Source organism: Carcharhinus amblyrhynchos, chromosome 1 (assembly GCF_965287045.1).
Source record: "Carcharhinus amblyrhynchos chromosome 1, sCarAmb.v2.hapA, whole genome shotgun sequence".
In the NCBI taxonomy this organism is placed as follows: Eukaryota; Metazoa; Chordata; class Chondrichthyes; order Carcharhiniformes; family Carcharhinidae; genus Carcharhinus; species Carcharhinus amblyrhynchos.
In genome coordinates this window covers 145639285-145655481 of record NC_137324.1, presented here as the reverse complement: position 1 = coordinate 145655481, position 16197 = coordinate 145639285, and the positions used below count along the sequence as shown (strand labels likewise).

The window sequence follows — 16197 nt, the reverse complement described above, 5'->3', positions numbered from 1 at the left end:
ATTTCTCAGGGATCAGTGCTGGGTCCACTGTTATTTGTCATTTCTATTAATGATTTGGATGGAAATACAGGTTGCATGGTTAGTAAGTTTGCGGATGACACCAAGATTGATGGCATAGTAAACAGTGAAGAAGGTTATCTCAGATTGCAAAGGGATCTTGATCAATTGGGCCAGCGTGTTGATGAATGGCAGATGGAGTTTAATTTAGATAAATGCAAAGTGATACATTTTGGTAGATTGAACCAGGACAGGACTTACTCAGTTAATGAGGGCACAAAGAGATCTAGGAGTACAGGTTCAAAGCTCCTTGAAAGTAGAGTCTCAAGTGGGCAGAGTGATGAAGGAGGCATTCAGCATGCTAAGCTTCATGGGTCAGAACACTGAATACACGAGTTGGGATGTCTTGTTGAAGTTGTACAAGACACTGGTACAGCCACACTTGGAATACTGTGTATAGTTCTGGTCATCCTATTATAGAAAGGATATTATTAGACTAGAAAGAATGCAGAAGAGATTTACTACGATGCTACCAGGACTTGATGGTTTGAGTTATAAGGAGAGGCTGGAAAGACTGGGACTTTTTTTCTCTGCAGCGTAGAAGGCCGAGGGGTGATCTTAAAGAGGTGTATAAAATAACAAGGGGCATAGATCAGCTAGATAATCAATATCTTTTCCCAAAGATCGGGGAGTCTAAAACTAGAGTACATAGGTTTAAGGTGAGAAGGGAGAGATAAAAAATGGTCCAGAGGTGCAATTTTTTCACAGAGGGTGGTAAGTGTCTGGAACAAGCTGCCAGAGGTAGTAGTAGAGGCAGGTACAATTTAGTCTTTTAATAAGTGTTTAGACAGTTACATTGATAAGACGGGTATACAGGGCAATGGGCCAAATGTGGGCAATTGGGACTAGCTTAGAGGTTTAAAAAAAGGGCAGCATGGGCAGTTGGGCTGAAGGGCCTGTTTCCATGCTGTAAACCTCTATGACTCCATACAAGTTCTTGATTCACATTTCAATGTCTGGCTACTATTTTGTAAACTAGTGTTCCATAGATCTATACTATGTTTTGTATTTTTTAAGAAATGGAATTTAGTTTTCTTCTTGTTCATGCATTCCTTTTAGCAGGGTGCATGCCAGGCTTTTATTATTTGTATTTTTAAAAAAGTTGAATAGTGATCTATAAAACTGCAATAGAAAGATTAAAATCCACATTCCTATGTTTACTATTCTTCCATGGTCTCAATACCAACCCCTGAACATACTCTCGCTACATAACTGCAATCTCACCTCTGCCAATATTGTAACATACCTAGTAATAAGTTATCCAATAATTATTGAATAAATAATTAGCCAAATTGGTGGCTAATTTGCTACCAAAAATTATCCATTCTTCTGACAATAACCCCATCTGCAACCCCATCCATTATCTTTACTTTAACATTGACAGCTTTGCATTTAGCCATCTAGATCCGATGTTCTGGAATTCCCTCCCTAAAGCCCTCTGCTGCTTCACATCTTCCACGTCCTTTAAGGCCTTCTCTAAAACCTGCCTCTTTATTTAAGTTTTCAGTTACACTTCCCACTACCTTCTTTGGGCTGGCATTCTTCTTAAAATTTATTCCCAGTAATGTGGGCTGCCAACAAGGCTAGAACTTGCAGATGCTCCGAGAAAGTCTGGAGTCACATAACGGCCAAACTGCTTGAGGATGGTAGGTTTCCTTTTGGTGAAGTGTCTTGAGACTTTTTTTCAAATCAAAGTCACTATACAAAGGAACGCTTTTTTGCCCTGGACTCCCTATTGCCATATAGCTTACCATATTTCAACTAACTTAAGCTTTGCTGCTGCACGATAGATACTTTAATGTCATCTGGCTGAATGAGAGTTAACAGTTCTAAGTGGAAGATGAACTTTAGAATACAAATAAAGAGAAAATGCTGTATAAACTCACGAGTTTATCCAGCATTTTCAGTTTTTAATTTCAGATTTCCAGTATCTGCAGTATTTTGCTCTTATTTTTAGATTATAGGTTGGATTGTATGCTATAATAAAAAATATATTTGAGTTCCATTTATAGCAAAAGCGAATTACAAACTTACATCCACCATTAGAATTTAGACATTCCTATATTGAGTAAAACAATTAAAAGGGATTAAAAATACTTTTTAGAGGAGTTGATCTTACTGCTATATATTTTTACCTGATGATTGCAAACATGGAGTTAAAGTTCTTGCATTCTCGACAGTGCAGTGCCATCTTGATAAAGTGTTTAATTATCTTCATTCTTTTCAATTGGTTTGACTCTTTAAGGATTTCTGTTGCAACCCAAAATGTTTCCTGATTGATAATATTCTCAAATTTCTTCAGATTGGCACATTCAGTTTTTGACTTAAGTCTGAACAGGTCATCAATGTATTCTGTGGGTTCAATATTACGAAATAGTTCAAAGTTCCTCATGGAGAGCTGGGTAGCAACTTCAATCGTGCTTAGTTGTAACAATGTGATATGGCTCTCTCGAAGCAATTCCTGAGCATCTTCATCTGAGCACAGAGTCTCTGTTTCCATGTTATTCTTCAAATAGTACCTTGAGAAGGAAAAAAATCACTAGCTAGTTACACTAGCTAAAAGGAAAACACAGCAACACTGATCAAACTTATTCCAGAAATATTACAATTATTCCTGTGTAAAATAGTTCTTTTTCAATTTATTTTATACCAGCAAGCAATTAGTTGTGATTCTTGCCATTTTTGTGATGCTTTCAGATCACTAGTTGAGCAGAAAGAGAAATTCCATTGATGGTTTTACATCCTCACGTGAGGTCCTTAGAAATCTCTCATATCACACATTATTACATTCCAAAGCAGATTTGCAATGATACATTATTACATGCAACAACGGTAGTAACAGGTTGCCTGATGTCCATAACATTCTCCATGGTGATTTCGCAAACTAAGTTTGAACTGCATGAAGGGCAGGTCCCAAACATCAGGAATTAAATGACCTCATAAGGTTCCAAGCATCTAACAATGGTCATCCCCTGAACAAACGGCTGGGACCAAAATAATAACTGATTCGAGGGGGAAAAGAAAACTTGAGAAAATGAATTTCTTAAAAAATGAAAAGAAATTCATCTAAAGTAATGATTGATTTGACCCTGAGGTTGGCCTGCTGCAATGCATGCATGTATTGCACGTATAGATAATGCCCTAAAGGTAACTTTAAACTTGATGTTTTCCCAATGTAAGAAGTAGGATGAGCTTATTTTATTGCTTTCCATGAAGGAATAGATTCTGGCAATTTAGCCGTTTTACCTGCCACTAAGTTGAATTCGGTCAGCGAGCTTTGATAGCTGATCTGGAAGTCGCCTTTGTTTGATAACACCTTCAGGAGTGACAGAGACTTCACATAATGAGTATGATTCTGGAGCAGCAGTCACTGCAAATTCTCGAAGTGCCTGAATAACCACTTCTTTGGCAGTAGAATCTCTGCTGATCATTATGTAGCGACTTTGTTGGTCTGCCTTGAAAACTCTTAAAACCTGATCTGGTAGCTCTGTTAAATAAAAAACAAAATGAACTGAATATATGGCTCGAATAAACGAAGGCTACTTTTAGTATTGTACAAACATATGAAATCAATAGGCATGAAAACATCAGCTGGTGTTTTCAAGTCTTTCCCTCTACATTGTATATTATACAACAATACTACTGTGCTTTCTTGTTCTTTTGGTAAGAACTTGAAAACAAGACAAAGATTATCAGCTTGCAAGTTAAAGGCATTGAGGAAGCCAAAATAACTATTCACTTTGATAATATTTAATAATTAATGCATCATTATTTGACTACGCTGCTGAAAATAATATATATTTTGTCACAGGTCATTTTTTTGTTAGCACCTGGATTGTGAGTGAAGTTGGATGGAGATGGGGGCAGGGGGGACGGGGAGAGAGAGAGGAGAGGGGGGATTGGTGGAGGGGATGTGGTACAGCTGAAGTTGAAAAGAAGCTGTTTATGAAGGTGTCCCTCCCTCACTTCCAACCAGAGGCCTGAGCAAGGTTACTTTCCAGGCATCCTTCCTTATCTTGAACTCCTTCCACCAGCGTGAAAATTGGGGTTGGTGGGAAACAGTCCTTAAGTGGTCAATTACCTACTCAAGGGCCTCAACTGGGATGAGGATGGGCAGGCTGGCCATCCGAGAAACTTTGAACCCCCGCAATCTACAAATTGATGTGGAACAACATAAAATTCTAGCCTTAGTATCATCAGCACATGAAATTTTCAATCCCATTTTCTCTGCTCCACTCCAAGTTTTGTGATGCCAGCAAACTCTGCTGATAAACATGAAGAGTTTGAAGTTTGTGAACTTAACCACTAAATCACTTAATGAACTAAACACATCAGAAACAGTTAGGGCCTGTGCATTTAGGTGCAAGTGAATATTTAACAGCAAGATAAATTTTTGTTACTGCTAGCAACTTGTTTGGCACTGAAAATTTACAATTTCAGCATTATTGCTGTAAACTTTTAGAACGCCTTTCTTTCTAACTCTTGTTTTCCTCTCAATTCAACAATTATTTTTCTCACATTATTTAATTTTTTGCATACGATTTTGCGTTAGATAACCTCATTTAGATTTCTTTCTTTAGAATGCCTATCTCTTCAAACTGATTGGATGTAGAGATGTGCTGTTGTTTGCCTCACTCACACCTCACATGCCGATCTCTAGTGATTGTAAATTGCTGTTATAAGTCCAAAAAAGGTCTGCAAAATTTAATGAATGGTGAGGACCATTCCTTCACTGCCAATCACAAATTCTGAACTATTAAAATAAAAGTAGTTCACTAAAATTTGGTAATGGTTCGTTTTTGCATTACCGCCTTGCAGTTTTAACATTATGCACACCTGGTCTGCATTTAGCAATACGGCTTCTTCACCACATTGGAAAAGTCATCTAACCGTAAGAACTTAAATTTGCCAAATACTTTTAGAACACAAGAACATAAGAAATAGGAGCAGGAGTAGGCCATCCAGCCCTTCGAGCCTGTCCCGCCATTCAATAAGATCATGGCTGATCTGTCGTGGCTCAGTTCCACATTCCCGCCCTCTCCCCATAACCCTTAACCCCCTCGCTTATCAAAAACCCATCAACCCGCGTCTTAAAAATATTTAGCGAGGCAGCCTCCACCACTTCAATGGGCAGAGAATTCCAGAGATTCACCACCCTTTGAGTGAAGAAGTTCCTCCTCAACTCCGTTCTAAACCGCTCCCCCCCCCCCTTTATCTTGAGGCTGTGCCCCCTAGTCCTACTGTCCTTTCTGAGCGGGAAGAGTCTCTCCACCTCTATCCTATCCATCCCATTCATCATCTTATATGTCTCAATGAGATCTCCCCTCATTCTTCTAAACTCTAACGAGTACAAGCCTAGTTTATTCAGCCTCTCCTCATAGCTCCAACCCCCTCAACTCCAGTATCAGCCTAGTAAACCTCCTCTGCACTCCCTCCAAGGCCAAAATATCCTTGCGTAAGTGCGGCGACCAAAACTGCACACAGTACTCCAGCTGCGGCCTCACCAATGCCCTATACAGCTGCAGCAAGACCTCCCTACTTTTATATTCAATCCCCCTCGCTATGAAGGCCAGCATCCCATTCGCCTGCCTGACCACCTGCTGCACCTGCAGGCTGGGTTTTTGCGACTCATGCACAAGGACCCCGAGGTCCCTCTGCACCGTCACCTGCTGCAGTTTTTCGCCACGTAAGTAACAGACCTTCTTACCATTATCCCTACCAAAGTGGACCACCTCACACTTGCCAACATTAAATTCCATTTGCCAGTTCCTGGCCCATTCGCCCAGCCTATCTAGATCCTTCTGCAGACTCTCCACACCCTCCGCGCAATTTGCCGTTCCACCAATCTTGCTGTCATCAGCAAATTTCGACACCATACACTCGGTTCCCTCCTCCAGATCATCTATATAAATGGTAAATAGCTGAGGCCCCAGCACCGACCCCTGGGGCACTCCACTAGTCACCAACTGCCAATCCGAATAGCACCCATTAACCCCCACTCTCTGCCTCCTATTTGACAACCAATCCTCTATCCACACTAACACCCTACCCCCAACTCCATGCCCCCTTACCTTCTGCAATAACCTCTTGTGAGGTACCTTGTCAAATGCCTTCTGAAAATCAAGAAAGACCACATCCACCGGCTCCCCTCTATCCACCGCCCTAGACACATCCTCATAGAACTCCAATAAATTTGTCAGACACGACTTCCCCTTAACGAAACCGTGCTGCGTTTGCTCTATCAAGCAATTCCCCTCAAGATGCCTCGCTATTTCCTCCTTGATGACGGATTGTAACATTTTACCTACAACAGACGTTAAACTAACCGGCCTATAATTCCCTGCCTTTTGCCTGCCACCCTTCTTAAACGAATGAAGGGTAAAAATGAAGATAATACAAAGTGTTGCATAACAAAGAGCTTAGTCGAGGTCACATTCATCAGAACATACAGACTAATTAGCACTCCTTACAGATTATACCTCTTAGAAAATCATGCACCATGTGGGTGTTTTCCTGTAATGCATTTGGTGCTGCTCGTTGGAGGTGTCAGATCATGCAATTATTCTTAGAATCTGAAGGGTTATCCTTTTGACAAGTATCGTGATATTTTTACTCTCCAATTTGTTTTTTTAATTGCAAGATGGGATAGTGTATAGATATAGCCAACATCTTAGAGAAAAAAAAGATAGTGTAGAACTGTTATTGCTCTACTGTACTGGCTGATCCTAGCGATCACAGCCTTTTAATCTGAAAAAAAATTACAACACCACAGCAAAGCTTCTCTTCCATCAGTTTCCTTGCATCTTACAAAACAATTTTACTACATTATTGTAAGATTTCCATTAAGCATCATATTGTTCCTGAATACCTATTTCAGAATGGCATGGTACCCATAGGCACTTGGATAGAGGCCACTCAATCCTCCTGGTATCAAAGAAAAGCCAGGCAGCGTGCCTTAATGACTACTGTCCAGTGGCTCTAGCATCCATCATTATGAAGTGCTTCAAAAAGTTAGTCATGGCACAAATCAATTCCTATGTCCCAGACAGCCTGGATCCACTACAGTTCACCCATCTCTGGAATATGTCCACAGGAGATGCCATCTCCCTGGCCCTACACTCAACACTGGAACACCTAAACAACAAAGATACCTTTGTCAGACTCCTATTCATAGGCAACAGCTCACTTTAACACCATTATTCCTATGAGACTTATCTCCAAACTTTGTGGCCTGGGCTTGGCTCCTCCCTCTGCAACTGGATCCTAGAGTTTCTGACCTACAGACCACTGTCATTAAGTATAGGCAGCAACACCTCCTCCACGATCACCCTCAATACTGGTGCTCCGCAAGGCTGTGTCCTCAGCCCCTTACTATACTCTTTGCACACTTCTGGTTGTTTGGCCAAATTTCCCTCCAACTTGACTTTCAAGTTTGCTGATGACATCAACGTTGTGGGTTGGATCTCAAACAATGATGAGACACAGTATAGCAGAGAGGTAGAGAATCTGGTGAACCGGTGAGATGACAATAACCTCTCCTTCAATGTCAACAAAACGAAGGAGATTGTCATCGACTTCAGGAAGCGTAGTGGAGGGCATGCCCCTGTCTACATCAATGGGATGGAGTAGAAATGGATAACAGCTTCAAGTTTTTAAGATGTCCAGATTACCAACAATCTGCCCTGGTCCCTCCATGCCGATGTTGTAGTTAAGAAAGCCCACCAACGAATACCTCTACTTTCCCAGGAGACAAAAGGAAATTTGGCATATCTGCTACAACCCTTACCAACTTCTACAGATGCACCATAGAAAGCATTTTTTGGTTATATTACAGCTTGGTATGGCTGCTGATCTGTCTAAGACTGCAAGAAGTTACAAAGTTGTGAGCAAAGCCCAGTCCATCACTTAAACCAGCATCCCATTTGTTGGCAATGTCTTCACTTCCCGCTGCCTCGGAAAAGCAGCCAGTATAATTAAGGACCCCAGGCACCTGGACATACTTTCTTCCACCTTCTCCCATCGGGAAAAAGACGCAAAAGCCTGTAGACTCGTACCAACTGACTCAAAAACAGCTTCTTCCCTGCTGCCATCAGGCTTTTGAGTGGACCTACCTCACATTAAGTTGATCTTTCTCTAAACCCTAGCTCTTTCCTTTCCTTCCCTATGTACAGTATCTTTTATCCAAGTACCAAGTCCTTTCAGACGAGGGAACGGCAGGCAATCCCCGGCATTCCCAAGAAGTAAAAGACAATGACAAATCAAATCAAATCCTCATTACTTGCGACCAACAATGGAGCAAATGAGAATAAACGTCAGTCATGTGTATAAAAGAATATCATCATATTCCCTACCGACTAGGGTGTCAAGATGGCGGCGGCGATTATTTAGACAAGGCTAGGGTTTTATACAACTAATTTTTGAACTTTCATTATTGAACAATCAACTGGAAGGTAGGAAATAAAAATCAATTTCTAAAACATAATTGTGTTTTATTTTCCATGATTGTACAACTGCTGTAACACTAACTGCACTATATCACTTTTATTTACTGTGTGAGAAAGGGAAACTTATGAGCACCACCAGCAAAGGTCAGTTGTGAACCATAGTGTACAAAGAACAGGAACAAAGAATAGTACAGCACAAGAATAGGCCTTTGGCCCACTAAGTCTGTGCCAGCACACAACGCCTTTCTGAACTAAAGCCCTTTGTCTCTGCACAGTCTGTATCCCTCCTCTGGTAGTAGAGTCCAGGCACTTACTTGGATTCTGTGCAAAAAACTTGTTTCTCACATCTCCTATACACTTTCCCCCTTTTACCTTAAACTAATGTCCTTTAGTAATTGACATTTCTACTCTGGGAAAAAGGCTCTGACTTTCCATGCCTCTCATAATTTGTGAGCTTCTATCAGGTCAACTTCTAATAGTTTCCTCTTTAAGAGGAAGTTGAGGTAAAATCTAACAGACGTGCACAAAAATCATAAAGCGAATGAAAAACTGTTCCCATTACTGCAAGAGTCAAGAACCAGAGCACATAGATTTTAAAGTGATTGGCAAAAGAACCAGAAGTGAAACAAGAAAAAACATTTTTATGTATCTAGTAGTTAGGATCTGGAATGCACTGCCTAAGCACGTGGTGAAGGTAGATTCATCGTGACTTTCAAAAGAGAATCAGATAATTATCTGAAAAGATTTATCTGACTATGCGAAAAAGACAGGAGGGTGGGACTAGCTGACTTGTTCTCTCAAGAGCTAGCATGGACATAATATCAGTTTCCTTCTGTGTTGTTAACATTCTTCAATTCTTTTCCAAACACATGACAACAACAACCTAAATTTGTATACCACAAGGCACTTCAGAGAAGCATTATATAACAAAATATGACAGCAAGACACATAAGGAGATATGATGATCAGATGACCAAAAGTGTTGAGGTTTAGACAACTGAAAGCACAATTTTAATAGTGGTGCTTTTAAACTGGTGATGCTCAAGAGGCCAGAATTAGAGGAACACAAATACAACACAGATTGGGCTGAAAAGATTACTTGGGGGGGCAAGGTCATGGACACATTTGAAAATATTTAATATCAAGACCTTGATATTGAGCAGGAGCCAATGTAGATCAATGAATTCAGGGTTCATAGGAGAATGGGCTTTGGTTCAAGTTCAGACACAGGTAGCAGAATTTTAGCTGACTTGAAATTTATGGAGTCTTGAATGTGGAGGACCAAGAGCATGTTGGAATAGTCAAGTCCAGAGGTAACAAAGTCATGAATAAGGACTACAGTAGCAGATGAGTTTGAGACAGGGGCAAAATTGACAAATGCTAGGAAGGTGGAAATAGATGTTCTTAGCAATGATGCAAATATTAGGTCAGAAACTCAGCTTAAGAGTCAGATGTGTCACAGTTTGTAAAAATTCTATTGATTTTAATACCTTGCAACTTAAAAAAAATCCCTTTTGTAGCTCTTACTATCTGTTCTATCACCCTTTGCTGTTCTTTGTATCTTTCCAATTGGGCAAATGCTAGGAAGGTGGAAATGTTCTTAGCAATGATGTGAATTTTAGGTCAGAAGCTCAGCTTAGGGTCAAATGTGACACTGAGTTTGTAAAAATTCTATTGATTTTAATATCTTGCAACTTTAAAAAAATTCCCTTTTGTAGCTCTTTCCATCTGTTTTATCACCCTTTGCTGTTCTTTGTACCTTTCCTATTTTACAAGATCTATGCTACTGTTTGCACTTCTGAATGCTTTGTCTTTTAGCTTCATATTGTTTTTCATCTGTTATGTTGCCCATGGCTGTTTTGTTTGTTAAATAGATCTATACCCACTTAAGGGTGTAATCAGGTTCTGTATTTTTTCTGAACATTTCCTACTGATCTTTGGTCATTTTACTCATTAACAGTCTTTTTGAGTTGACTGTGAAATGTCTCTGGGTCATCACATTCAAGTCAGTCTTACCTAAATCAAGAATTTTAGAAGCTATTTCAAGTTTCTCCCTTTCAAACACTACAATGAACTTGATTATTTTAAAATTGATAACAATGGATTCAAAATAACTTTGTGCACCACAAAGAATAAACTCAAAAACATTAGAGGGCACATATGGAACAATTATTAAACAGATACAACAAACAATAATCTCAATTTGGAGTAAGTAAACACTCACCTGGTGTGGTGTTAAAATCAAGAATACGATGGTGAGACTGCAACAAGTCAGGATTACTGGATGATAAGGTGCCACTTACAGGCAATGCAGGTGCAATATACCTGGACTGTTTCAATCCTACAATGCTGTCATCCTGGGACTGACCAATACCAATATCGCTAAGAAAAAAGAGACAAAAGAAAACACTAGATCGATATTGCTCATCTTAAGTCACAAACCTGCTGTATGAAGAACTTACTGCATAGTATCTACAACACAGAATTTCACCATTTGGCCTAATAGGTCTATGCCTTAGCAATTTATGATTATAAAATACCTTTATCATCATAAAATATCCCAAGGCAAATAACTGGAACAAATTCAAAGCCAAAAAAGGAGACATTTGGGTATATGACCTAAAACTGGGTCAGAGATCAATTTTAAGGAGTATCTTAAATGAACAATGAGGAATAGAGAGGCAGACAGGCTTAAAGAGGGAATTCTACAGCTTGGAGCCTTGGCAGCTGAAGGCAGGGCCACCAATACTGAAGTGATTAAAATTGAGAATGCTCAAGAGTCCAGAACTAGAGTAGCATAGATATCTTGGAAGGTTGAGGTGCTGGAGTTCCTCTAGACCTAGATGTTGAGTTCCTCTAGAACTTGAGGGAATTTCAAAACAAGGATGAAAATTTTACAATTTACGTGCTGATTAACCAGATGTCAATGTAGATCAGTGAACACTGGAGTGATGTGCAAATGGACTTGATATGAGTTAAGACATAGGCAGTACAGTTTTGAATGATATCAGGTTTAGGAATGGTAGAATGACCAGGAATTGCTCAGAATAGTCAAATCTTTGAGCTAACAAAGACATAGATGAGGATTTCAGAGCAAGAGCTGAGGCAATATGGAGTTGGCTGATGTCATGGAGGTTGAAATAGCGGTGGTGATAGTTCAGATATGTAAAATAAGAAACCGAGATTTCAAATAGGTTGCCAGCCTTTATGCTCCACCTGAGTTTCGTCTAACCTTACTTGATTCCCCCCAATATATCCTTCAATTCCTTTTTTCCTCATGTTCTTATTTAGCTTCACCTTATAACCATCTATGTTATTTGCTCAACTACTCCACGTTGCAGAAAATTCCACATCCTAACCATATTCCTCCCAACTTTATTATTGAATTTATTAATGATCATCTTATATTTATAGCCCATAATTATGGATTCCACACAAACTGAAACATGGTCTCTACAAGTGACCCAACAAAGCTTTTCATAATTTCAATGACTTCTATCAAGTCACCTTTCAGCCTTCTCTTTTCTGGGACCATGTCCAGTATTTCCTGTTATAGCGTCCATCACTCTTTCGTAAATGGAACAGACTGAGCACAGTACCCTAATTGTGATCTGACCAAGCTTCTAATATAACTTCTCTGCTTTTGAATTCTGTTCCTCTAGAAATGAAGACTATTGTTTTGCACATGTTTTTATACAGCAGACATATAAGATTTTGCTTCCTTTGATCTTGCAGAACCTTTAAATTCATGTTTGCAAAGTCATTGTAAGCATTATTACTTTTTTCCCATATTGATACTTTCACAACATCTGCAATCAACGGCACATAATAGGAGGAATAGACCACATGCCCAGGTGAGCTAGTTCTGCAATAAGATCATGGTTAACATTGAGCTCAACTCCATTTACCTGCCTACTCACCATATTTCTCAATTCCCTGGCAGACTAAACATCTCTCCATTTCAGCCTTGAATATATTTGACAATGAGAAAGTTGCAGATCCTACCACCTTACTTAAACTTCAGTTATCTTACCCTCTGTGTCCAAAGTTAAGCTGTGTTATTCTTTTAAATTCCTAAATCAATGCCAATAGACTTATATAGTTTTCCCAGAAAAGTGACAACTAACTTCCATTCTAGACTACCTGAGTATAAAGTTATCAGCCAGATTTTCCAGCATGTGGACATCAGGTACAAACAACGATGTACTGGTTTACAAAGCACCAATCACACTGTTTAGGTTGATACTCGGAAAATAGCCAAGTGAGAATAGATGATGCTTAAAGAAGGGAGACGGAGGAGAAAATAAAAAGCAATGTGTTGAGTATAGGGCTAACGGGAAGACTTTGAATAGTGTGGAGGAGCAGAGGGATCTAGGTGTATGTGTACATAGATCCCTGAAAGTTGGGAATCAAGTAGATAAGGTTGTTAAGAAGGCATACAGTGTCTTGGCGTTTATTGGTAGGGGGATTGAATTTAGGAGTCGTAGCGTTATGTTGCAACTGTACACAACTCTGGTGCGGCCGCACTTGGAGTATTGTGTGCAGTTCTGGTCCCCACATTACAGGAAGGATGTGGAGGCTTTGGAGAGGGTGCAGAGGAGGTTTACCAGGATGTTGCCTGGTATGGAGGGAAGATCCTATGAGGAGAGACTGAGGGATTTGGGGTTGTTTTCGCTGGAAAGAAGGCGGCTAAGAGGGGATCTTATTGAAACATATAAGATGATTAGAGGTTTAGATAGGGTGGATAGTGATAGCCTTTTTCCTCTGATGGAAAAATCTAGCACGAGGGGGCATGGCTTTAAACTAAGGGGGGGTAGTTATAGGACAGATGTCAGGGGTAGGTTCTTTACCCAGAGGGTGGTGAGGGATTGGAATGCCCTGCCTGCTGCAGTTGTAAATGCGCCTAGTTTGGGGGCGTTTAAGAGGTCTGTGGACAGGTTTATGGACGAAAAGGGATTGGTTTAGGTTAGTGGGTCGTTGTTGTTGTTTTTTTTATTTTTTTTTTAACTGGTCGGCGCAACATCGTGGGCCGAAGGGCCTGTTCTGCGCTGTAATGTTCTATGTTCTAAAACATAGGCAAATCTTTAAATTCTATTTCATCAAGGCAAAAATACTTTTATTCACTTTGACATGGAAGAACTGGTGATTCTAGTTCTTAATCTTCAGTTATGCTTTCTGGTTCAAAACAGAATTCTGCTTCATTTGCTTTTTGTAGGAATTTCTCCTGTACTGTTGTCCATTTAGAATTTGCACTGTGTAAGACCTTGTTCGCCTGTTATCTCTGTAACAATAGCAGGATCCCAAATCCCTTCCTGCTGGATTCTCAACGTCTTTCTCATGTTCAGTTCAGACAGAGGTCGGGCTTCTCAATTGGAGTACTGTTACTGCTTCTGCTGTCTCGGTTTGAACTAGTCTTGTGCATTGTAGCTCACTGACTTTGGAAATAGCAGTTGCAGTGAAGTTGGAAACTTAGTTCGTAGTCTTTTCCCCATCAGGATCTGTGCTGGAACTGAGCAAATGCCCTGCAATGGGGTCGGTAAGAAGTCTCATGACATCAGGTTGAAGTCCAACAGGTTTATTTGGAATCACCTGATAAAGGAGCAGCACTCCGAAAGCTTGTGATTCCAAATAAATCTATTGGACTTTAACTTGGTGTTGTGAGACTTCTTACTGTGTCCACCCCAGTCCAACGCTGGCATCTCCACATCATCTCTAGTGGCATATTTCTGAAATCAAGGACTGCCAGGTCCTTCTCTTCCAACTGCCTTTGCCTTCTCAACAGATATTTTAAGGTCTGCAAGGTACATTCCACCATGCTGTTGGATTGTGGATATTTGGGACTTCATGTAGTATGGTGAAACTGCCACTCCTGTACAAATTTTCGAAATTCAGTACCTGAGAATTGTGGACCGTTGCATGAGGTGTGCGCTTCAGGTATGCTATGGCGAGCAAAAATTGATTTCAAATTATTTATTAGTGATACTTTTACTAACCTTTCTCAGCAACACAGATCCAAAAAACTTTTGAGCAACTACTAGTAGGTACTCACTGTTATCAAAAGTGAACAAGTCTATGCCAATTTTCGGCCAGTGCCTTTCTAGAACAGTGTGTGGTTGAAGTCGTTCTTTTTGTTGCGATTTTGTGTGCTTCTGGCACACCTCACATGCATTCATTATATCCCCGAATTGTGTACCCATTCCAGGGCAATACACTACATCTCAAGCTCTTCTTCTGCATGTTTCTATGTCGAGATGACATTCACGTATGCATTGCAGCATTTATTTTCTCTTGTCTTTAGATTGGTCTCCATTAAAACGTATTTGTTCACTTCACCATGTCTTGAGTTTATGTTTCAGGATGACCAATATCATTATTATAAACTAATTTATTAACAGGATACATACATACAATGCAGACTAGCAGCCTGCTTACAATTTATATTTACATCAAAATCTGACTCTGATCCCAGGTCAGGTGACCCAATGAAGTACACAGTGTACATATCAGGACTAGAGGGCACAGCCTCAAGATAAGGGGGGGGGCAGTTTACAACAGAGTTGAGGAGGAACTTCTTCACTCAAAGGGTGGTGAATCTCTGTATTTTCTCTGCCCGTTGAAGTGGTGGAGGCTACCTCGCTAAATATATTTAAGACGTGGGTAGATAGGTTTTTGGTAGGCAAGCGGATTAAGGGTTATGGGGAGAAAGCGGGAAAGTGGAACTGAGCCACTTCAGATCAGCCATGATCTTATTGAATGGCGGGGCAGGCTCGAAGGGCTAGATGGCCTACTCCTGCTCCTATTTCTTATGTTCTTACACTACATCTAATACTGGAGTACACTACTACAATCAACGTAGTATAATGACATTAGTAGTGATTAAATCAAGCTACACGTGGTGATAGATACTGAAGCCACCCAGGGTGCATTATGTTCTCTTGCTATACTCAGTGCATTTTCCAGTGTTAACATGGAGAAGTACTGATTTCTCAGCTGAGAGGATAGTACTAAGTAGGGGATTTCTTTGCATGATTTACACGATGCCATGAGATTTCATGGGTCTGGAATCAATGCTGAGAAATCCCAGGGCCATTCACTCCTGAATGTATGTCACTGTGCCACTTCCGCCTCTAGTCAATCTTCCCTGCCAAAGGCAAGGCTCATACCCAAAGATGGGGATGGTATCACAAAATATTAAAAAGAATGCAGTCACAAGAATGGTTAGGGCCAGAAAGCAGATAATAGGGCGAAATTGATTTCAGGCAAGAAAGACTTTGAGAATTATGCAAGAAATTGCTTTCATGACAGGCTACTGGAATGAACAAATACAGTTGAATGTCAAAAAAATTGAAGTAATGTAGTTCAGGAAATAAAATTGAAAGCAATTTCAAATGTTCTCCATAAGTAAGACTCTACAGATTGAAGGAACAGAGATTTACAGGTGCCCCAGATTTTCAAAGGTGGGAGGAACAGGACAACGAAGAGGTGAATTTGAGTTTTCACAGAATTTGGTGATTGTCTAATATAGAATTTGTACAGAAGATTGGTTAAGCTTATATTTGGAATACTGTGTCCAGCTCCTTATCAATTATATATTAGTGCCGAAGAAAAGATATGATTATTTCAACAGGAAAAAAGAGGAAGTTAGGAGACGTTTTGTCACATTAGTGGTTTATTAGTATGTGGACTCATTTACCAA

The 16197-nt window shown here is 40.0% G+C and overlaps 1 protein-coding gene across 7 annotated transcripts in view; it reads right to left on the bottom strand.

Annotated features, from left to right (window-relative positions):
• Positions 1–16197, bottom strand: part of rapgef2b (Rap guanine nucleotide exchange factor 2b) — a 438644-nt gene that overhangs the window by 78488 nt on the left and 343959 nt on the right. For all 7 annotated transcript variants that reach the window (XM_080193478.1, XM_080193477.1, XM_080193480.1 and 4 more), the window contains 3 exons: positions 10726–10883; positions 3304–3544; positions 2193–2576 (listed from right to left, as the gene is read on the bottom strand). In XM_080193478.1, the coding sequence (XP_080049604.1) occupies positions 2193–2576; positions 3304–3544; positions 10726–10883 (783 nt within the window). The remainder of the gene's footprint in view (positions 1–2192; positions 2577–3303; positions 3545–10725; positions 10884–16197) is intronic.